General features: G+C 38.9%; 1 protein-coding gene across 2 annotated transcripts in view; it reads right to left on the bottom strand.

The window, feature by feature from the left end:
* The window catches only part of pemt (phosphatidylethanolamine N-methyltransferase), a 92,431-nt gene extending 87,318 nt beyond the window's left edge, over positions 1-5,113 (bottom strand). The window contains exons 1-4 of one of the 2 annotated variants that reach the window (XM_062056238.1): positions 4,990-5,113; positions 4,793-4,897; positions 2,886-2,993; positions 573-739 (exon numbers count right to left, since the gene is read on the bottom strand). In XM_062056238.1, coding sequence (XP_061912222.1) covers positions 573-739; positions 2,886-2,993; positions 4,793-4,891 — 374 coding nt within the window. In that variant the 5' untranslated portion in view covers positions 4,892-4,897; positions 4,990-5,113. The remainder of the gene's footprint in view (positions 1-572; positions 740-2,885; positions 2,994-4,792; positions 4,898-4,989) is intronic. The other variant, XM_062056239.1, reaches the window with a different exon arrangement.
* Positions 5,114-25,569: the final 20,456 nt, after the last annotated feature.

Here is a 25,569-nt window from a genome sequence, read left to right as displayed (position 1 = left end):
TACAATACAAGATGGGAAAATGCAAAACACTCTCTACACTTATCCATGTTTGGTGCATTTTAGCTGCTTAATAGTTAAATAGTTAAAAGTTATATGTTATAACTTTAGGGACGTAGTCACAGAAGTAAATAAGGTAGGAGTCAAACTTTAACATATTCTTAAAGGGGAACTGCACTTTTTGGGGAATTTTGTCTATCGTTCACAATCATTATGAAAGACATGACGACAGATGTTTTTTTTTAATGCATTCTAAATGTTAAATCAATTCGATTAAAAGTCAGCTCACAATGGAGTCTATGAGAGCCGTCCAATTCTGCCTATAGAGCCCCTAAAAACACATCCAAACACCTCCAATAAGGTTTTATATACATGATGTAAATATATATGTGATGTAGTAACAGGCACATTTATAATAACTTTTAATATTTACGTATTTTGATCATTTTAAGCATACAAGGCGCATTAATTTAAAAAACGCATCACAACATTTGCTTTTTTTTTCCTCTTCATCACTGATTATTACTCACTGCAGACTTTATGAGAGCCAACAAACATAATAAAAAATCACTTACTGTACAATGTCTGGTGTCATTGGGATGCCGACTGCTGGGATGTTCATATATTCCCATTTAGCTGAAAAATGTATCAACCTCGCGAAGAAACAGGGTTGGGGTGGCCTGGGTCTGGGGGGAACAAGCGCTTCTCGCGTCGTTCTCGCCAGTTCCGGGTCCTGAAATGGCTGTCAAAGTGTCCCAACTTGTCGGATTATATTCCCAGCCATCTGCTTTTCAGGTGAGAGGCATGATTTATGATCGAGAATAAATTTACAGGGAGCAAGGAAGTGAGGAAGCAGCAGACCACTTAATGATGTAAACATAGGCACACAAGCCTGTGATAACGGTGCCGCTATAAATATTTCATATGCGTTAGCGCTTATAATAACATCACTAATACTTGGTTACTATTCAAGTCACGAAATGTAAATTGAGTATTATTGTCGCTTTTTGAATGGTTATTTATCGGATTTTATGGGCGGAATAGTGGAGCTCCCATTGGCTCCGCTGTAAGCAGACTTTTATTTACGTTTATTCAATATTTAGAATGCATATCCATTATATTAATTTTAATATGCACACACACACGTAAGCACGCACACACACACACACACAGACACACACACACACACACACACACACAGACACACACATGTGCACACGCACACACTCACACATATACAGTATATATATATATATATATCTCTCTATATATATATATATATATATATATATATATATATATATATATATATATATATCTCTATATATATATATATATATATATATATATATATATATATAGATATATATATATATATATAAATATATAAAATGACTTTACATGCAGTTGGCTTTCGGCCTTTGACCAAATTCATATTAGCCCAATGCGGTCTCCAAGTCAAAAAGTTTGGACAACCCTGCTATACAGTATATCTGCATTCATACTGTAACAACATGCTGATAGTAATGTGTTATATTTGATTTGATGTACATTTTTCCCATGACCACAAACACACCAACCGTGCCTAAAAGCGGATTATCAGAGAATGAGTAACTGTTGTTGAGTGTCTGGGGAAGCACGGAGACGAAGGTGTTTGCACGGAAGGTAATACCTGCTAGAATTGGGCCTGTTGTTATCATAAGATTGGCAATAAAAGCTAAAAATAACATCTGACTTTTAACTTCTTCTGGAGGCTACATCATTTTACTTAAAAACACTTATTTATGTGGCAGCTATGATTTTGCCGTGGAAGTACGCCACCATCAGTCACATTGAGGGGTGATCCCTGTAATGTAAATATTTTAAAAGGCTAAAAAAAATGTAAACATATTTTTAAAGACAAATAGTTGTGTTATTATTTGTGATTAGTGTCAACATTTCCGCTTTATTAAACTTTAGGAGGTGTTTTGCACGCTTTAAAAGGGTTAGTATGAAATAAAGCAGCAAAGCCACTAGGTTGGCAACACTGATCCTTGCTGACACGTCTTCTTATTGTCTGGCAGAACAGGTGCGTCTTAGCTGTGTTAAGACGGCTACGTGCCACCACAAATAAATGCACGTATGGGTAGCAATGAAATATGCTTGCATGCATATGAGCAGAGGTGGAAAGAGTGATAGATATTGTATTTTAGGTCCTACCGATCATTCACTGCTGTTGGTATGTGGATTTTTGTGCTTTTTATTTATATTTTTAATTGCAAAATTGTACAGTACTTGTAATTACAACTAGTGTAATGTGAGTAAATAATGTGTTAGTTTTTTCACCTTTGCACATGAGGAATCAGGTGTGATGTTACTTTATTCTGTGTTTTAATGTGGGTATTTTCTTTGGCTACCCGTGGTTTGTAGTAAAAGAGTTATTCACATAAAAAGGCTGTACTTTTTCCAACATTTTTGTTGGCACGTGTGATTGGTTGATTAGTTTTGCACCCTGAAGTAGTTTCAGAGTGTAAATAAATGATACATTAAACAAATAAAATGAAGTATTTATTTCTATATATTTTCCTTCATTTTTATTTAGTGTGTACAAAACTTTTGTTTAAAAACCTGCCTTTTGAAGCATTTATACAATTGGCCAATATATGTTGTATATAGTTAAAATTTTATATTTGCTGATTAACTCAAGTAATTTGCTGATGTTCATTATGCATAATAACGTTGTCAATGCCAGACACATTAGAAATTAGGAAGAGCATAGAAAAAAGTGTGGACCTTCAAGATTTGCACAAATGTGTCTATTTCTAAATGATTCATTGGTATTATGGTCCACACTTGACAAGACATGATGAGGTGTGACTCAAAGTACAAATCTAAACAGTGACACTTACCACGTTCCAAAAAAGGGGGTTGAAAATGATTGCAATCACAGCAATGTGGAAATTGGAGTCATGAAAGTTGATTTGCTTGAAGACTTCTTCAAACACTTTCAAGTCCATCTGAAATGACCAACAAAAAATTCCACAAAAAAACCCCCAATACATTTTTCATGATTAGACTGTTACTATAGTGATAGCCATGACAATTTAAGTTTGGTGGAATGTTTTACATTTAGACTCAGTGTGTCTAAATGTGTATGTGTCTTGTTTTAATCTATGTCCTCCTGATTTTAGATTTTTGAAACGGAAAAAAAAACATAACTACATTTGAAGCCAACCAACTAAGGCAAGAGACATTTTATGATGAAATATGAAGGTAAACACAAAAGTACGTAAAACCGCTAAACCCTTTTCTGGACTCTAAATGGCTGATAATGTATCCATTTTACTTATGGAATATGCTAATATAATTTTTTTTAAGTTTGAAAATGGCCCACAGGCCGAACATTGGACACCACTTCACTTGACTATCACATATTTTTACTTTAGTTATCCAAATGTGATAGAAATTGCTATGAAATTGAAAAGGGGTAAGATTAAAAAAGTTCTGCTTCCTCCAACTCCTTTCCGGACATGTTGTAATGAGAAACTGTAAAAATGGGATGTTAAATATTGTAACTCTACGCATGTTCGAAATAAACTAAATCCATAAATTATACACTACTGTAATTAAATAAATGAATGCATTACATTATTATTATTATTATTATTATTATTATTATTATGTATTAAATTAGTGCATTAAATGTAAAAGCATAAACCATACACTATTGTATTTAAATAAATATATATATTTAATTACAATAGTGTATGGTTTATGGCTTTATTTTACTAAATGTATTTAAATCCATGAATAAATGTGTGTCAGTGCTTCTAATAATTAATTTTATTTGTCAAACTCAGCTGTCAAAATCAGTTGGCAGGACAAACACAAATGTAGTTCAATCATTGCAAGCAAAAGTGACGGGTAGCCAGTCATGTTAGGTAATCAGGTAACAATCACGTAACAAATCTGCCAACTGACTTTGAAGGCTGAGTGTGTCTGAAAATAAATAATTAATGAAGTGCTGACGAGGGCCATATGGGACAAAATAAATAAATCAAGACATTTATAAATAATTACTTTAATGTGTCATTAATCAAATTCATTAAATACATTATTAAATATCATTAAATCAATAATTAAAGTGTGCAATGATTAAAATAGAATAAATACTTAAGTCATGACATTTATACATCTTTATTTAATAAGAGGTGTTTTATATATATATATATATATATATATATATATATATATATATTATTTTAGTTTTTTTTGTCCCACTTATGCACTGTATGTACTACGCTGTTTTTTTTTTAATGATTGGTAATTGTTTAAAAAATATGTTCAGCTAAACAAATAATGGTAACACAAGCTAGCCATTAGTGTTGTTGTTATTTATGGTTTGAAAAGTGTAACGTTGAGCAAGTTGCAAACAGCCCCTTAAAATCAGCCTGCTCTATATATTCTGAGGTTGTGTAGAAATAAAGCTGGCACATTTGCTAAGCTTAATACCGCCAGTTTCCGCCTACCAGAAGACTCAGAACAGTACATTCTCAAAACGTGGACTGTTATTCAGATTTGTCTTAATTATACTTCATTCGATTTCTGTAAAAATATGGTGTGATTTAAAGCAGTGTGTTTACGTTCTTCAGATGTTTGTCAAAAGTAGAACTTTTATTTTGAAAGCTCTAAGCCTACCAGTAAGTTTCCGGGCTGTCATGCTAATATCAGTCTGTGCGCGAAACGTAGATTTAAGCTATTCTGAGGTTTTTTAGCCATGCTGGTTGTAGTTAGTTGTGTTAATTGTGTGTTTTACCTTCGAGTAGTCCACGTTGTTGAGGCCTCCACAACAGTCGCGTTCACGACGATACTTTTCAGCAGGATTATTGCCCGCCCCGGAATGATAGCTTGTCATTCACACCTGGGTATAATAGCGATGCAATACCAATACTTGTACAATATCAAGTGGAAGATGTCCAAAATATTGAATTAAAAGGTGAAAATGTGCAGTACCCTGTGTTATGTGTCCTGTCAGCCGAGCACCCGTCCGTGCTGCATTGTGGGAAATGTAGTGTAGTATGTTCTTTTACTTGTGTGAGTTGATGGTTGCCATTCATTTGAGGGGGGATTTGTTTTTTTGTTCAAATGTTGCACGTGTACGTTTACAAGATGCAGGATAAGGTATATGTTTTGTGTGTGTGTGTGTGTTTTGCTACTACCACTATCAATGTTGATAATATATGTTTACAAAGTCATGCAATAAATAAATCCTTGGGATCGATACCAGTGCAATATTATCCACCCCTTGTTTTCTGCAGTAGGTTAGTGTTGTCAATAGTGACAACTGCTGGCAGAATTTATTTATACAGTTTGGTTGAAGTCATGTGAATGAACATTGTTTGTTTTTTACATGAGATTTTAGGTATGCATTTATTGTAAGCATGAAACATTATAATTAAATGCACGTTTACTATTTTGTCATTTGGTAAATAACTGCTGCACTGACTGAAAAAAAAGAGGAAATAATTTTTTTAAATTAAAGCTGAGATAGGCTGCACCCCCTGATTAAAGATAATTCGTCCCAACTCCAACTGGGTTCAATTAACTCAGATACGAATGTACGTACAACGGATATTGGCCTCCAAAATAATCTCTCTCTTTTTGAAGAATGACATTAGAGGAACTCCTGCGACTTATAAATGGGACAAAACATGTTTACTTGACCCACTTCCTGGGAAACTTATCAAGGAGCTGTTTGGAATATTAGTACCTTAAATGCTAAATATTATTAACTTATCACTTTCCTCTGGTGCTGTTCCCCTAGCATTCAGAAACCTAACCTCGATCCTGAACTCATGGTAAACTACCAGCCGGTGTCCCACCTTCCCTTTATCTCGAAAATCCTCAAAAAAATTATTGTACAGCAGCTAAATGAAGACTTAGCGTCTAACAATCTCTGTGAACCCTTTCAGTCCAGGATCCGAGGAAAACTCGAGGGAGAAAGCCCTCGCAAACATGACTAATGATCTATTGCTAACTATGGATTCTGATGCATCATCCGTGTTTGCTGCTAATTGATCTTAGCGCTGCTTTCCATACCGTCGATCATAACATTCTATTAAGATGTATCAAAACAAGTATTGGTATGTCAGACTTAGCCTTTTCTTGGTTTAACTCTTATCTTACTGAGAGAATGCAGTGCGTCTCCCATAACAATGTGACCTCGGACTATGTTAAGGTAACGTGCGGAGTTCCCCAGGGTTCGGTTCTTGGCCCTGCACTCTTCAGCATCTACATGCTGACGCTAGGTGACATCATACGCAAATACAATGTTAGCTTTCACTGTTATGCTGATGACACCCAACTCTACATGCCCCTAAAGCCGACCAACACGCCAGATAGTAGTCACCTGGAGGCGTGTCTAAATAAAATGAAACAATGGATGTCCAGCAACTTTTTGCAACTCAACGCTAAAAAAATGGAAATGCTGATTATCGGTCCTGCTAAACACCGACACCTATTTAATAATACCACCTTAACATTTGACAACCAAACAATTACACAAAGCAACTCGGTAAAGAATCTGGGTATTATTTTCAACCCAACTCTCTCATTTAAATCACACATTAAGAGTGTTACTAAAACAACCTTCTTACATCTCTGCAATATTGCTAAAATGTGTCTCTGTGGGGAGGCGGGGCCGGCGGACCGACAGCGAGGCGTGTCACGCTGGGGCCGACTCCGAGATGGCGGCGAGGAGGCGTGGCCGGTGGTCCAGCGGCGAAGCTCCAAGATGACGGCGAGGAGGAGTGGACGGCGAGCGAGCAGGGGAATCTCAGGTGCGGGAATCGCCCGGCTGGGCACAATTAAATAATCCCCTCTCTGTGTATAAAAGCGCGACAGCTGAGAACGACGAGGAAGAGAGAGGTGGAGAGCCAGCAGTGCATGAGGAGCGAGAGAGCAAGACGCAGACGACGAAGACGCGGCCGACTGAAAAGCGGACCGCAGAGCGAGCAGTGGAAGAGGACGGAACTGAAAAGCGACACGACCTGAGAGAGAGGTTTTATTGAAAAATAAACAACAGTCAACCCTGCTCACAACCATGTCCTTCCTTGGTGGTCCTGAAAACCCGCACGACGGCTTGAGTCCGTCACAGTCTCATTTTGTCCACCAGCGACGCTGAGATCATTATTCATGCGTTAGTTATGTCTCACATTCACACACTAAGGCCAATTTAGTGTTGCCAATCAACCTATCCCCAGGTGCATGTTTTTGGAGGTAGGAGGAAGCCGGAGTACGCGACGGGAACCCACATTGTGTTGGCCCTGCGATGAGATGGTGACTTGTCCAGGGTGTACCCTGCCATCCGCCCAAATGCAGCTGAGATAGGCTCCAGCACCCCCCGCAACCCCTAAAGGGACATGCGGTAGAAAATGGATGGATGGATAGTTACGTCTCGTCTCGATTACTGTAAAGTGTTATTTTTGGGTCTCCCTATGTCTAGCATTAAAATATTACAGTTGGTACAAAATGCGGCTGCGAGACTTTTGAAGAGAACAAGAAAGTGTGATCATATTACGCCTCTACTGGCTCACCTGCACTGGCTTCCTGTGCACTTAAGATGAGACTTTACTACTTACCTATAAGATACTAAACGGTCTATCTCCATCCTGTCTTGCTGATTGCATTGTACCACATGTCCCGGCCAGAAATCTGCGTTCAAAGAACTCCGACTTTTTAGTGATTCCCACAGCCCAAACAAAGTCTGTGGGCTTCAGAGCGTTTTCTATTCGGGCTCCAGTACTCTGGCATGGCCCTCCGGTAACAGTTAGAGATGCTATCTCAGTAGAAGCATTTACGTGCCATCTAAAAATTCATATATACACCCTAGCCTTTAAATAGACTCCTTTTTGGACTAGTTGATCTGCCGTCTCTCTTTTCTGCTCTGCCCCACCTCTCCTGCGTGGAGAGGTTATCAGATGACCACAGATCAGCCTCCATGGAGGGGGCGCTCGTTGTTCCGAGTCAGGACCAAGGATGGACCACTCCTCCTTGCATCAGTTGGTGACGTCTCTGCGCTGCTGACTAGTCTCCATTAAAGATGATCCCTGCAAGTCTCCCAATGGAGTGGACTTTCACATGAAGTCGGGACCCGGGGTGGACCACTCCTTATGCATCAGTCGGTGACATCTCTGCTCCCCGACATGTCTACATGCAAGAGGATCCCCTGCTGGCTCCCACTATGGACTGGACTCTCACATTATTAACCGTATCCACTCGGCATCCATTACACACATCTGCGGTCCCTTCCAAGGTTTCTCGTTGTTCCCATTGGGTTGATGTGGGATTTGAGCAGAGTATGTCGTTTTGTCTTGTGCAGCCCTTTGACACATTTGTGATTAAAGGCTATACAAGTAAACTTTGATTGATTGGTCGTACATTGTTGGCTAGCAGGTTATAATTTACTTTCTGCATACATTTAGCTGTTTGCAAATGCACCAAATCACTAAATTTCAATATGTTTGATTCAGTGAATAAAGGTGTTTGAATGTTCTCGGTAGCCAACGTTATGTATTATTCTAACTGACCTCTTTTGTAACAGTTCGTGAATCAAGCATACTTTTGTAATTATTTCCCTAAGTTTCTACAACTCAGATATGGTATCACTAGTGAGCAGTAGAGAATATGGAGTGATTTTTGGTCCACAACATATTTTACTTTTTTCATTATTGAAAGTTTCCTTACCACCTTATGTTAAATATGTTTTATATGAGATTTTCAAATTATTTTAAGTCACAACCAAAACTTAGATTTATTTTACCCTTTCAATGTCGGCTCAGTCTATTTGTGTTTGAGTTTGAATTTCTCTTCTGCTGTTAACAGATAGCATTATCTTAGGTTTACTTTGATTCAAGGATAGTCTGTTTTTGTTCAACCATCTTATTAATTTGTTGTTTCTTCTTTTATTATTTGTGTTAGCTTTGTGTGTTCTCAAAATTAGATCGTATCGCCTGCACATAGGACTAACTTCAAGTCTTTTGTAACTTTACAAACGTCCTTTATGTAGGGATTGAACAATTTTGGTCCCAGTATTGATCCCTGGGGTTTACCGCAAGATATATTTAAAGCTGCAGATCTATGTTGGCATAGATTCATGTATTGCTTCCCGTTGGTTAAGTAGCTTCTTACCATGTTTAAGTCCAGGCCTTTGATGCCATTCTATTAGAATTGGTTTATTAATATATGATCAACTGTGTCAGGTGCTTTTGTTAGGTACATAAACACTGCAGCTGCACACTGTTTACCATCAATTGCAATGGTAATTTCCTCCATTATTTTGATTATTACCATCGATGTTGACTTGTTAAGTCTTTATCCATTTTGGTTGTCGCTAATGTAACATTTTTATTCATTAATTTGTCCAATCTGTTGTTAAATTATGTTTCAATTATGTTTAAAAAAATGTGGAAACAAGGAAACAGGTGTATAGTTCATGTTTATCTCCAGTCTTATAAATTGTTGCAACCATTGCTATTTTCATTGTGTTTTGTAATTTACCTGTTTGAAATGATAAATTGCATTCTGTAATCTCCTTAATAACCTTTTTTATATTTTCCATATCAATTATGTTACAATCAGTTGTCAATGAATGTAAACATTTATTCACAATTCAGATGATGTATTTTATTAAGTCAAAATTTCAGGCTATAGTGTCATTCAAGCCCTTAATTTACCCGGGATCTGGATTTTTTTTTTAGATTCGGTCCAATATTTACCAAGTAGTTATTTAAGCTTTAAATGACTTTGTTCAAATTGTCATTTTTTACATTTCTATCTGAGAAGTACTGAGGGTAATCCTTCTCCGGACCATTTTTAATGATGCTATTTAGGATGCCCCATGATGCTCCCATGATGTTTTTCTTCTTGTCTATTTATAATTACTTGTAAGATGCTAGTTAGCTTGTTTTCGTAACACACATGTACTTTTTAAATTTTTTCTCGGTTATATAGAGGTGCGATCAAGACAACAGAACCTATTTTTAGCACGCCAAAGGTGCACTCTGGGAGGCTCTGCGGTGTTATGATGGTGTGGCTAATATGATCCTGGTGCAAGAAATGCATGTTGCAAGAGGTTTTCTCATGGGGATATACATTTCCATAGGGATGTATTGTATATCATTAATATATCTCCAATGAAAGCGTAAGTGCTCAGCTGTTACAGCGTTACAGCATTACAATGAACAACTTTGGGCCGGTGATATGTCAGGAAGACTTGTAAATTTAGAGTATATTTATGACAGATATACTATTTGGCAGTAAAAAAATACTTATTGAACAATTGTTTTTCTTGAATTGCTACCCAAGAATGTACAACAACTCTTCTCAACAAAAGAGGAGAAATATAACCTTAGAGGAAAATCACATTTTAAACATTTGTACGCTCGTACAACACTTAAAACCTTTAGTATATCTGTATGTGGAATTCAATTATGGAAAGAATTAACCAAATAAATCAAACAAAGCACCAATATGATTTTGTTTAAGAGACTGTTCAATCTACAAGTGTTCACAAATTACACAAAACAAGAATTATGATGAACATCTTGAACTCTTTTTTTCCTCTTTTTTTATTGAGACAAAGATTATTTATGTATGGTATATTATGTTTATTATTTATTTGTTCACTGTTCTGTTACAGAGAACAAGGAAATTGGATAAAATTGCTTTGGTATAAAAAGGGTTAGGATTAAATAAGCTCTGCTTCTTCCTACTCCTTTTCAGACATGCCGTAATGAAACAACTGGAATTGTGTGATGCATTACATTGTATCGTATCATGCATGTTTGAAAGAAACTGAACTGAACTGAATTTGTGTTACTGCAAAATATGCATCCAATTAAATTCAAGTTGGATTTAAAAAGTATAAAACTATTGTTTCACATACATAAAGAAGTGTGAATTTTTTTGTAATGGTGATAACGGTCTCCAAACAGAATTCTGCTTTGGGCCCCGATATAGCAAGGGGCGTCCTCTGGTTTCAGTGCGTACAAATCTTTCGTAGCTCAGGCACTCACTTTAAGTGAATTATATTTATATAGCGCTTTTCTCTAGTGACTCAAAGCGCTTTACATAGTGAAACCCAATATCTAAGTTACATTTAAACCAGAGTGGGTGGCACTGGGAGCAGGTGGGTAAAGTGTCTTGCCCAAGGACACAACAGCAGTGACTAGGATGGCGGAAGCGGGGATCGAACCTGCAACCCTCAAGTTGCTGGCACGGCCACTCTACCAACCGAGCTATACTGCCCCACTTTACATCCCAGGACACTCTTATTGGAAACATGGATTTTGGTTAACCTTTAATTGGTTCCACTGCACACACCATCGCTAACGTTCCAATTCAAACTGAATATTTAGACGGATGTAATCAAAGTTCTTGCTTTGTACCGTTTACTGGTCTTGAACGCCACCCCTACCGCGTTTAATCTGGTCATATACTATTTACTATATCGTTGGCGAGCTGTCAGACAGATTTTACTCAGCATCTCTGGTGAGTGTGATGTATTGTATTTACATTTTTCGTCTTTTTGTCTTGTTATTAGATACTTATTGACGCTAGTTGTGTTTGGCCGAACGCATGATTTACAGGCAGCTACTACAAATAGGCTTATCAGAGACGATGTATTTGACGACAGAGGGTGAACTGGGTTTCTTGCTTTATAGTTGATAATGGTATTTATCCACAATGCACAAACAGCCTCTTTGTCTGTAAAGCCACACCTTGTTATATTGTGGGTTTTTTCAGGACTACTTAGATTACATTGGTCATTTTTCCTGCTACACACACTCACACACATCTGGTCAGACACATGTGACACGCACGTGCAACAGCAATCACTACAGATAAACACTGTTAATCACAGCAGCATCATTTCCCTTCTCTTCCTGCTCTGTTTACAGTGAAATGGTTTCAGGAGAAAACCGGATAGAAAAAATAGCATCCAGCAGGGGGCTCGGTGTTTGTTCTCTGACAAATCCTGCAGTTATAATGATCATCACAAGGCAAACAAAAGTTCACGTGACACAAAACCAGGGAGAGGAAATGCAATTGAATACAAACCAGAATGATTATGAAGTGCACAGATGGGTACACCACACTGGGTTAAATATTAATTGACATACGTTTAAAAAATATCAAACATCTCTTTTAATAGAATAGTATAGAGGCACACTATTACTACACAATAATAGTGATACGAAAATAAAACTTTAAGAGTATTACGTCGTAAATCGGCCAGCATACATGTGGACCTGCATGTTAATGAGGGCTGGCGAAAACCTTATTAAGCTACATTTTAGCAGTAATTTCGCAAACGATAAACGAGGCAATATTTTGGTACACAAGCACCGTCACAGTTTAACGTGGTTGTAAAAACATTGGTGTGTGCTCCTGAGAAAGAAATGCACACATTGAAATCACGTCTGACATTTGACTTGTTTGACCACCAAAATGTTAACTGGCAGCGTCGCTACTTTTTAATATTGGTGGAGTAAAGCTTTTCATGAAACATTTAAAGCATGGACAGCCGTTTGTTTGCAGAAGGAGATGGGGGGGAAGTGATCCAACCGTGCCATAAAGTGTCCAAATGACACAAAGACACACGTCATGGCTTTAAAAGGTCCACACATGCCAAACTTTTCTCTCAGTTTTCATATTCAGTTTTATTGAGGTGGACATCTTTTTTTTTTTTTGCAATGGAAAACATTATTTTTTGTGTACTATAGTCAATTTTAACTCCCTGAGGCCTCACCTGGCTTTGGAGGTAAAAATCATTTTTATAATATTTTTTGTCACTTTCTAAATTAGTACAAATGTTTTTGAATTATTCATCTTATATCTTAATTCAAAGTTATAAGAAAGATTTATCACACATGTCCGTTCCACCTTTTTCATTAAAATGCAACAACAAAAACAAAATTTTTCCCCCCAATTTGGTTTTAAGTTTTCCAGGTAATTTTTGACCCAATATGTCACAATATAATACTGTATATAAAATACACAATTAATTAACATTATATATATATATATATATATATATATATATATATATATATATATATATATATATATATATATATATATATATATATATATATATATATATATATATATATATACAGTGTATATATATATATATATATATATATATATATATATATATATATATATATATATATATATATATATATATATATATATATATACATATATATATATATATATATATATATATATATATATATATATATATATATATATATATACATACAGTGTATATATATATATATATATATATATATATATATATATATATATATATATATATATATATATATATATATATATATATATTAATATTAGGGCTGTCAAAGTTAACGTGATAATAACGTGTCACCAATTTTTTAATGGGCAATTAACGTGCACGCATCCTTTTTGACCCTCGGGCCGTGCCAAGCGAAGGGGAACTTGGCTGCAGTTCACTTGCTACTTGCGAGCAGAAATGGACATAGACCTAATTCCTTATGGAAATACCAGGTTTAAAGCCATGGCAAGTTGTTCAACCGACAAGAAAGGACTATTTTCGCCATGAGAAGATGCAATATCGGGCGGGGTGGAGGGGGGAGGGCGGTATCTGGCAGAATGATTAGCAGATTACAGAATGATTAGCAGGCTGCACATTACATTTGATTAATTTTATAGAAAAGGTTAAAACATTGTCATGAAGAAATATGAATACCATTAACTTGTACAACATGTAATGTACAGAATATCAGAAGCATTTTTTCAGGTAGAAATATCAAAGATTATCAATCAATCAATCAATCAATGTTTACTTATATAGCCCTAAATCACGAGTGTCTCAAAGGGCTGCACAAGCCACAACGACATCCTCGGCTCAGATCCCACATCAGGGCAAGAAAAAACTCAACCCAACCTTGGAGGGGACCGCAAATGTGGGACACCCCAGGTTGCCAGTTACGCAATGCCCTCTTCGTCCAGCTACTGCCACTGGTAAAGTTACTAAACATGTCAGACCTTAGTAAATCTAAAAAGCGTTGTTACGATTCTCAACTTATTCATGACAAAGCCAGGAACAAAACGAGGATTTGTATCGGGATGCCTTTGAAAGATGGAGATGATTGAAGGCGGAGAAGACTTTTTCATCTGACGCCAAACTTGCAAATTTCTTCCTATCCGCAGATTGACGTCACAATTTAAATTTTCTTATTACTTGCAATAAATGGAAATTGACATTTCGTATGTAAACTATATTGTCCAATACGGTCTATGACCTTGTCTAACAAAGCTAGTATGTTCATGCAACAAATGCTTAGGAGCAAAGCACCATCACGCTAGTGTAGGCTAGCCTGCTAGCCTGGTCAATGACACATCGACATATAGGCTAGCGGAGGAAATATATTCCCGTTAGCCTGTATGTTGATGTGTCATCCAACTAACAGGGCAACATATATTTTCAACAAATAAAACCTATGTGGATATGGGTAGTGTCAGTGCCTATTTCCTTCTCAATTTGCCGATACGCTGAGGAAATGTGTTCCAACATTAGCACGGCTAATTGCGGTTTCTGGTACTGTATGTGCATCGGGCACATATGGGGTGGTATTTGCTTGGCACAATATAATGCATTACATGTAATGATTTTCTGCTTTGCCTATCGACATGGTAGTAGGCTCATGGAATCGCACTCTGCACTGAAAGATGGTGATGAGCGTACATGGAAGAGAATGTAGTGCGTCAGGTTGGATAAATCATGGAGTTATGCTGAAAGAAATGTGGCGGTAATTTTACTGTTGGCCTTGGCTTGCCATCAAAGTAGGCCTATGCGATATATAATATATAATATATTATTATATATAATTATTTCGATGGACTAGACCAGGGGTGCCCACACTTTTTCAGCAGGCGAGCTACTTTTTAAATGACCAAGTCGAGGTGATCTACCTCATATATACATATACATATACACATACACATACACACACACACATATATATATATATATATATATATATATATATATATATATATATATATATATATATATATATATATATATATATATATATACACATTCATATATATATCATTTATATTTATTTATTTTGCTGTTTTTTTTCACATGTTAAAGGTGTTTTAATGAATATACATGCATGTTTAACATATAGATTCCTTTCTTTCATGAAGACAAGAATATAAGTTGGTGTATTACCTGATTCTGATGACTTGCATTGATTGGAATCAGACAGCAGTGCTGATAACGTCCACATTTTCAAATGGAGGGGAAAAAAAGTTCCTCCATTCTGTCTAATACCACATGAAAGTGGTTGGTTTTTGGCATCTTATTTGTCCAGCTTCCGTATTCGTTTATACACTTTACAAGAAATACATTGGCGGCAAACTCCGTAGCTTTCTAGCTTGTTTGCGCTGGCTTTCGGAGACTCTTATTTTGTTAGCGCAGGAGGGATGGAGCGGCACTTTTATTGTGAAGGCCAGTGGTTCTTAACCTGGGTTTGATCGAACCCTAGGGGTTCGGTGAGTCGGCCTCAGGGGTTCGGCGGAGCCTCCGCTGCGGAGGTCAAGACACACCCGACTCATCGTGTAAATAAAAACTTCTCCCTATCGGCGTATTATGGATACCCCCAAACAATGTTCCCTGTAATTTTCCATCTGATTTGCAGGTGTGTAATTTGTTGTGAGTTCATGCACTGTGTTGGTTTTGTTCTTTGAACAAGGTTATGTTCATGCACAGTTCATTTTGTGCACCAGTAAAAAAACATATAACTTTGTCTTGCATTTGAAAAAAAACTACATTTTATTTTTCACAAAAGAAGAATTCTGTGAATGCACATATGAAACTGGTGGGGTTCGGTACCTCAAACAAGGTTAAGAACCACTGCTTTAGGCTTTTGAAGGGAGGTACGGTTGAAATAAAAAAAGTGTCTTTTTTTCCTTCACACTGAGCTGGCAGCAGCCAGCATCATTTCACAAGATCCTCGGGTGCCTTGAATTTCAATCAAGTGACGAAAGTGACGTTATAGTGAAGATTTATGATCGCTCATTTTTAGGTCTTTTTTTTTAATGCCTGGCTGGCGGTCAACTGACACATCATCCGCGATCGACCGGTAGCTCGCGATCGACGTAATGGGCACCACTGGACTAGACATTTTAGCAGGGTAATACCAACAATCTGTCCCGAATCCTGACGAAAATATGGCTGAGTAACTTTACAAATACATTAGGCTAATCGACATCAGTAGAATGTGGCATAATTATGTACTTAGTAAACCATCTTGCAAGAAGCATAAACAAGAGAAACCTACAGCGTAGGACTCGTCGATTGCCATTTGAAAATCCTTTGAGTAGGATTTGGATTTGGCTGCGTATCTGGCAACCTCAGTCATGGAGAGTGGGAGGGGACTACAGAATTTCGACCGTGATTGCAGTACCATTTCTGGCCACATTACTACATATGGCACCTTTAACATCTAGAATAGTCTTTCAAGTCAACACAAAATGCCTTTTTTACTTTAAGCATAAAGACAGACCATCCACATTGTACATTTTTTACCCACTGATGACCCATCTTTCTGCTCCCAGTCATCACCAGTGGTTTTGAGCTCAGCCCCACTAATGAGTCTTTTTCCCTAGTGCCATTATAAGCGTTCCGTGTCCCGGGCATAGGTTTGTCCGGGAGTTTATTACTCAATGAAAATGTGCAGTGATGTATCAGAAAGAATCAGATAACACCATGGCGGAAATTGTCGGCACAGTGCATCTATCACAATGATGACGGCCTACAACTGCCGTCAGCTAAGTGTGATTAGCACAGATAAAATTACCTACACGTACAGGACACATGTAACTTCCAGTAATATTTGCACAGAAAGACTCCAGAATGTTCTGATAGTGTGCCCGTTCCCGTCAATGTCTTAAAAGTAACACCACCAAAATAATAGCACAAATATGATTACAACCACGATGAGATCCCAAGATATGCTCTAAATAGTTATGCAATTATGTTTATATGGCAAGAACTCTCAAATGCGCACAATAGCCCACATGTGTAAACAGTTTAATTTAATAAATGATAAACGAATGGTTTTGCATTACCTTGTTTTCAGTACAGTTATGTTCTAGGAGGACCTTGTTATTTGTTGTGCACATTTACTGTTATAAATGAAACCTATTTGATTACACACATTAGTTAGTCTGACGTCGTATCACTGACTCTGATGGACAAGATAACAGAATTTGTCATTCCCGTATAAAGTTAATGAAGACACTAATAAATCTAAAACCAATTCAACACCCAAATCAGAAAACATACCCACTAAACAGGATCATTCCATGACAAAAATAGCTACTACACTGGAGACAAACACCAATTAACAAACAACGGGTGGGATAAATTCATATAGAAATGCAAATTATTCTTGGACAGCCACTCCAGATAAACAGCAAATATTTGAACATCAATGGCACTAATTAATGTAAAAGAAGAAATCAGCAATGCTATACAGTATAATGATTGCAAACGGTGTCAAGCAGACCTACTTTTTACCCAATAATCACAATAGCCTAATCAACACAATAGTGCGGTATGAAAACGGGGGCCACGAAAAGCCACTCAACAAACAGGAAGCAATAATTGAAGCTAAAATACCACATATAAATAGACTGAGGTATATTTAGCAGTGTACCCCAGTGGTCAATCCTTGGAGCAAACCTGTTTTACATAAATGACACCTGTAAATCCACAAAATACCTTAAAGTACCAGTAGAGTGGAAAAACAAGTTGCCTCCATATTGAAGCTTTTATCTTATACATATATCCAATTTATGACACCTAAAGAATTACAAAGTTTGCGAGTAAATAGATATGATCAAATTAGTATCAATCTCACGGAGATTCCCAAGGAATTTTAAGAGATAATAAGCAAACCAGTCACATGATCGTGTGTTGTAGAGGTAGGAACCACAGATCCCTTCCCTACCAACAACAATGTAAATCATGCAGACTTAGTGGGAGTCAATAACGACTACTTTGGGACAAATTATGGTCTAGAACCTTATATTTTTGATCCTGAATATATGGAGGGTGAGCTACAACTTTTAGAAGCTCTGCTAAACAGATCCTGCTTTCATGAAACACTGCGCATTTTGTAGCAGTATTGCTAAGTGCTAAACAAGAAATATAAACAACAAACATAATAAAACAATAGCTTACTGTACGATGTCTGCTCTCACTTCTAAGATGACTGCTACGATGTCAATATCTTCCCGTTTAGATGAACAATTAATCATGATGCACACGAAGGGTTAACAAGGAAGTCTCCCTGCAGACATTGTCTTCGGTTGTATGTGTTTGTCTCCATCTCCGGGTATACATTGAATGTCACAGATGAAAAACTTCTAGATTTATGGCTAAATCCTCCTATTACTGGCATGATTTATAATCTGGAAAAACTTTGACAAGGCAAAACGCGAGCATTAGTGCTTAAAACAACAACATCGCTAATATTTGGTAAATATTCAGGTCACAATATGTATAAAGAGTATTGTTGGCGGGTTTTGGATGGTTATTTAGAGGGTTTTGTGGGCAAAATAGAGAGCCCCCATTTTGTGTATTTATTTATTTACGACTTAGAATGCATAAAAAAAAGAAAAACATATGTGTTCATGTCTTATATAGAGATTGTGAATGGTAGACAGCACACCTCTGTCTAATTTTAGCGTATTTCCAGTATGACTGATCTTCTGATATGGTCAGAGTGCAGAAGCGTTCCCATTGTGACGTCAATCCCCCCCCTTTGCGTATATTTAGCGCAGGGATGCGGAACTTATTGGTGCCGTTCTGCTGGTTGCGGAAACTGATGCATTGACTTGAAGAAAAATGGATGGCGTTGTTCTGCTGCCGTTACGCATCCAGTGATAATCTGAGGATGTCTCATTTGCATGTACTGTAATGTGTTATATAGTAGACTTTGTATATAGTTGCAATTCCAAGATGTTAGATGGCAGCAGTGTATAGACTATTACTATTGCCTTAGTCAGGAAGTAGTCTTTGACATGAAGCTGAATGTGCCAGTCTTTTCTTTTGTTTGTCTTACAAATGTCACATGGTGTTGGTGACAAACCCCAAGATGCAGAGAAGGCAGGCTTGGTACAGGAAAACATGATTTAATGTCCATAAAATTAAGAAAAAACACAAACCAGGAACCAGAAATGGAAACAGGAACTAGGAACAAAAAGACAACAGAAAGCTGCAAACAGCTACAGAATACAGCTTACCGTACAACAACACTGACATCGACAATCACATCGACAATCATTAATGACAATGCTCCAGCACTGACTGGAGGTCAAAGCAGGTTTAAATAGCAGCTGGCTGATTGCCAGGTGCCAATCAGTCGCAGCTGAGGGTAACAGCGCTCAGGGAAACTAGCAGGAAACTGAACCAAAATAAGAGTGCTTACAGGAAATAAAGACAGAGGAAAAACAAAAACATAACTAAACTGTCAGTGACAAACCTGACAGTAGCCCCCCTTCCCATAACGGATACCAGACGTTCTAGAACCCCCCCGCCCCCCAAAAAAATAGTCCAAAGTCACAAGAGGGTGGAGGGAGGACAAGGCGGTGGGCTGCCAGGCCAAGTGTCCCTGCAACCAGCGGGGAAGAGTCAGGTGGCGACAGCGAGTAGAACTCCGCCGCAATTGGCGAGGCGGTTGACCATGAAACGACCACATCCGTGGCCGACGAGAGGTTGGTGGCGCCCTCTGCTGGCCCACCAGAGAGGATGGTGGCGCCCTCTGCTGCTGGCCCACCGGAGAGGATGGTGGCGCCCTCTGCTGCTGGCCCACCGGAGAGGATGGTGGCGCCCTCTGCTGCTGGCCCACCGGAGATGATGGTGGCGCCCTCTGCTGCTGGCCCACCGGAAATGATGGTGGCGCCCTCTGCTGCTGGCCCACCGGAGATGATGGTGGCGCCCTCTGCTGCTGGCCCACCGGAAATGATGGTGGCGCCCTCTGCTGCTGGCCCACCGGAGATGATGGTGGCGCCCTCTGCTGGCCTACCGGACATGATGGGGGCGCCCTCTGCTGGCCCACCAGAGATGATGGGGGCGCCCTCTGCTGGCCCACCGGAGATGATGGTGGCGCCCTCTGCTGGCCCACCGGAGATGATGGTGGCGCCCTCTGCTGGCCCACCGGAGATGATGGCGGCGCCCTCTGCCGGCCCACCGGAGATAATGGCGCCGTCTGTTGCAGACCCACTGGAGTGGATGGCGCCGTCTGTTGCTGGCCCACCGGACTGCATGATGGCGGCGTCTGCTGTCCCACCGGAGTGCATGGTGGCGTCTGCTGGCCCACCGGAGTGCATGGTGGTGTCTGCTGGTCCACCGGAGTGCATGGTGGCGTCTGCTGGTCCACCGGAGTGCATGGTGGCGTCTGCTGGTCCACCGGAGTGCATGGTGGCGTCTGCTGGCCCACCGGAGTGCATGGTGGCGTCTGCTGGCCCACCGCAGTGCATGGGGGCGTCTGCTGGCCCACCGGAGTGCATGGTGGCGTCTGCTGGTCCACCGGAGTGCATGGTGGCGTCTGCTGGCCCACCGAAGAGGATGGCGCCGTCTGTTGCAGACCCACTGGGGTGGGGAAGTAGCTGTGCCTCCCAAGCTGCACAGCTACTCATAGCCCCCCCCCCCCCCCCCCTCAAGGGACGAATCCCAGACGTCACCAGATAGGCCCACAGACGACAGGGGTGTGTGGGAGAGGGCTTGGAATGAGGCCGAACTATTCTTTAATTTAGCCATAATCACCAGAATCCTGTCAAGCCTCTCCGCCATTGAAATCTCTGCGGAGTTCGAATTAGGCTGGAGTATTCTGTCACATGGTGTTGGTGACGAACCCCAAGATGCAGAGAAGGCAGGCTTGGTACAGGAAAACATGATTTAATGTCCATAAAATTAAGAAAAAACACAAACCAGGAAACAGGAAGGGACAAACTGGAAACAGGGAACAGGTACCAGCAAACAGGAACTAGGAACAAAAAGACAGAAAGCTGCAAACAGCTACAGAATACAGCTTACCGTTACGACACTGACATCGACAATCATTAATGACAATACTCCAGCACTGACTGGAGGTCAAAGCAGGTCTAAATAGCAGCTGGCTGATTGCCACCAGGTGTGGCCAGGTGCCAATCAGCCTCAGCTGAGGGGAACAGCGCTCAGGGAGACTAGTAGGAAACTGAACTAAAATAAGAGCGCTTACAGGAAATAAAGACAGAGGGAAAACCAAAACATAACTAAACTGTCAGTGACAAACCTGACAACAAAGTGTTCATACTGTAAGTATTGGATGTATTACTCACCAGCTGTTTGATTGTAACATGAATCTTAACTGTATTTTTCATTACCAAATTTAGAAGTGTTGAAATCGCCATGTAAAATTCCTAATCCTAATCTTTACCATGTCTATGTCAACCCCAATGTAAATTTGTGTCAACATTTTGAAAACTCAATATTTACTGTACGTTAGGCGCCTTTTTCTTTCCTTGTTAGAATGGAAAATTGTAATATTGCCTAGAGTCAGTCTGCATGGACTGTTGGCTGCTTGTTTCCCGGCCAAGTGCTTGAGCCGGTGCTGAGTATGCTGCAACCGCACTTGACGTCACATGCAACAAAGATAATGAAATATGACACTTTTTGATTTGATGATGTGAATCAGTATCTGGTAGTACCAGCGGACTTCAGTCAGTACCTATAAGAGTACTGAATTTGGCACCCATCCCTAAAACACACCTTTGCTCACAGCCTTGGCATTTGGCTCGTTTACAAATGAACGCTGTCTCATCCCCTTAATTAATAATCCATATTGTTGTCTTTGCTTCTCGTCACATTGCACGCCTCAATATTTTATGTTGCCCGCCACATCATCTTATGTTTAATGCCACATCATTTAAGGTGGGCCACGCCATCATTTTATGTGATCTGCCACATCAATTTAGGTTTAATGCCACATCATTTTATGTGGCTCGCCACATTGCACTGCATGCTAGACACTTAAATGTTGTCTGATCATGCAAAAAGCCTTTCCAATTTGTGTTGTTTATCATAAATAATTACTTAAATATGTGCTTGTCGCATTGACTTAGAATTTCAGAGCAAGTTATCCATTAATCTGTTGGCAATCCATTAATGTCTAAAAAATATAATAATGCAAATTGTGTAAAAGGGCTATTTTACATTTATATTCACTTTTACGGACGGCACTGGGGAAGATATAGCCTCCTGAGAACCAGTGTGGCCTCATTGTACTTTTGTTTTCAACCTATTACTTTTGTCAGAGTTGAACATTTTCAAATATATAAATAGCCATGTTCTGCAAAACACTGGTTCTCAGGAGGTAAACATTACGATTGAGAACCGCTTATGTCTACATACTAGTAGTTGTTGTATACCAAGGAAACTGCATGTTGGAGAAGGGACTACTTTTGTCATTCGTCTCACAGTGTCGCAAAGAAACATGCGTCACCACCCTGTCGGGGTCTCTCATTAGCCCACCCAGGATATTAGCGCCGTTGTCTAATTTGCACATACTAATCTTTTGAGAATGTCACAGGAGGCCACTTTTGCAATGACGAAAGCAGGCAAAGAGCCCTTTTTTCTGGCCATTCAGACAATTGCTGATGTCACGAGTTAGATAAGCAAAAAGTAAATGTTTAAAGTAGAAGGAAAATGTCACATACATGTGCTGTTCTTGCCTGCGCAAATGGTTCCAATAGGGATTTTGGTAAAAGTTATTTCAGGTCTCCTAAGATCAGTGGCATATTTAGGCATTTAGTGGCTCAAAGTAAACCAAGTCATTGGGGCCCTTCACGTAACAAAAACAACATGGTCATTTACCGTTTGTTGTTAGAAACTTACCATATCATACCAAAACAATTTGATGTTAAAATATGTCCGTTTGATACATTTCTACACACCGGGATGTGCTCGTGTCATGTCACCAATAAAAGTAGGGATGCTCCTATCAAGATTCTATGCTGCCAATATGATTACCCATAAGTGAATTTAGCCAATAACAATACTGATCATTAACTGTAAATGTTTCATGTTGTTTATGAGTGTTTTTTTACAATGTAACAATATCAACACAATATTTTAACTAGTTTTACTATTCTCTTGTATTACATACAAAACTAAACAACGTCAATAGTAAACAATAACTAAACATAAACAAACTACTATCTATTATTCATTTAAATCTTCTGGTTTTGCCATCCACATCCTCCTGTGTCCAGTACATTATTTCCTTGAATTGGTAAACATTAACAACAAAAACACAATTATTTTGAAAAATTTTTTAATATTGACCTAATCACTCTAGTATCGATCATTATCTGATAATACCTTTGGTATTGACACCACCATATGTGGATCTGCCCGCCTCTCACGTGGTGTGTACCGACTGTGACAATGCTGACAGCTCTCTCAAGACTCGTATTAATCTACTTTTTAATTTCATGTCAACAAATGCTTATTTTATGCTGCAATGTGGTTCCATATGCACATCTTAATTATCACTCATTTATTGGTGTTTTTTAAAGATCGTTTAGTGGTTAACTTAGCTATTAGCATGCCTATTCCTGGCTCGCTCTCGGTATTAACATGTTTAACCCTGTCCAGTGATAATAATCCTTTATATATTGATACTTAAGATACTAAGGGCCTGATTTACTAAAGGTTTGTGTGTACTACACTGCACATGCGAAGTTGATCTACTAAACGAGTGCAAAGTGGATTGCGCCTGTAAAGTGAGCAGAATAAGGCGTGCAATCCATTTTGCATCTGTGTCTTCATTAATGTGCAGAATATATGCTGATCTTCAAAATGCCCACAATACTGGGAGGTGAAGAACCAAATATAATTATCTATCAACACTATTTTGCGTTTTATTTAGCACGGGCAAGAAGGAAGCGCAAACCGACACAGCTGCAGGATCAGTGCTTGCGCTGCACAGACAGACGATGGACGGACGAGAATCCTTCGTCCTACGTGGGTGTGTCAACATTCCGGACTGTCAAAAATAATAAATATTAGACATATCGTTTATTCAGCAACATTCAAAATTGTATAACTGCTGGATGACTTAAGGGGCTGATGAAAACTAATTCAATTGATGCGCTTTGGTGTCCTTTAGTATTTTTTTAAAGACATTAGTTTTTTTTACTTATGAATATATATCATAAAACTATTTCCTATAAGAAAAAAACTTCTTGAAATATGCGCTTTTTTTGCATCTTCAGCGAAGTAAGTGCAACCTCTCTCCAATGAGCGCACCTTCGGCAGTAAAAAAAAAGACGAGAAAGCTGTTTCAATGAAGATGCAATTTGGACTGTGTCTAAGATGCCCATAAAAAATGGCAGACATATATATATATATATATATATATATATATATATATATATATATATATATATATATATATATATATATATATATATTGATGGAAGCAGATCAGAATCATATCCATATTTAAGTGTTACTTCTTTCTAAAACTCCTATAGTCATATTTACATCAGCTAATGTCTCGTGTGGTACAAAGTACTTGGATTCGAGTGTCCTTGAGTAGACAGGCAGAGCGCTGTTGAGACTGCCATAACATTCCTAAGATAACGAGCACAGGGCAGTGCTGAGCTTGGGGGGACATGAGGTGGGGGGGAGACCGATCTGGACCGGGGTGGGGAACGCTGGTGTGCTGGATTGGTCTCAGGTTTGTCCTCTAAGCTTGGAGAATAAACCACAAAATACCAACTTCTGCCTGGTGATTGAATATAAACAACAGCATATTGCCATAAAAAGAATCTGGGAGAGACTAGCAATTTGAATTCCCCATTGGAGGAATGCTGGTCAACGCAACAATTTGGGGGCTCGTCCGGGATGGCACGCTGTTGATTGATGACTTCTTGCAATCTTCTGGACAGACTCAATTGGCCAATTCAAGGTAAGCAGAACCTTTCTTTTTAGATAAAATCTGCGTTAGGAGTCTGTCCTGAAGTCTGTAAGTCAAACACTGTTTTTTAATCCCAGGCACAGATTGGTGATTTTGATAGATTGATTGCATTTTTGCCGAGCCTGCCATTGCATTAACATTGTAAATAAGTGGTCAACTCAGGCCATTGTGTCTCGATTACCGTGACGGGCAGTTTCATTGACGAGTGAACTAATAGTTGGGTGTGGCTCACCCTGGGTAGTTGGTCGCCGCCTAAAAGAGCAACGGGTTGATAGATCCAAGTGAGATACGACACTGAAACGTAAGGAAGCGGGTTGATAGATCCCAGTGAGATAAGACACTGAAACGTAAGGAAGCGGGTTGATAGATCCCAGTGAGATAAGACACTGAAACGTAAGGAAGCGGGTTGAAAGATCCCAGTGTGATAAGACACTAAAACGTAAAGAAATAGACACAATGGCCTTGGAGTGTGACAAACAGAAATGTGATGGCGGCGGGG

This window comes from Entelurus aequoreus, linkage group LG08, assembly GCF_033978785.1.
Source record: "Entelurus aequoreus isolate RoL-2023_Sb linkage group LG08, RoL_Eaeq_v1.1, whole genome shotgun sequence".
Lineage (NCBI taxonomy): Eukaryota > Metazoa > Chordata > Actinopteri > Syngnathiformes > Syngnathidae > Entelurus > Entelurus aequoreus.
Note: the sequence above shows the minus strand (reverse complement) of the source record. Positions and strands in the feature narration are given on the sequence as shown.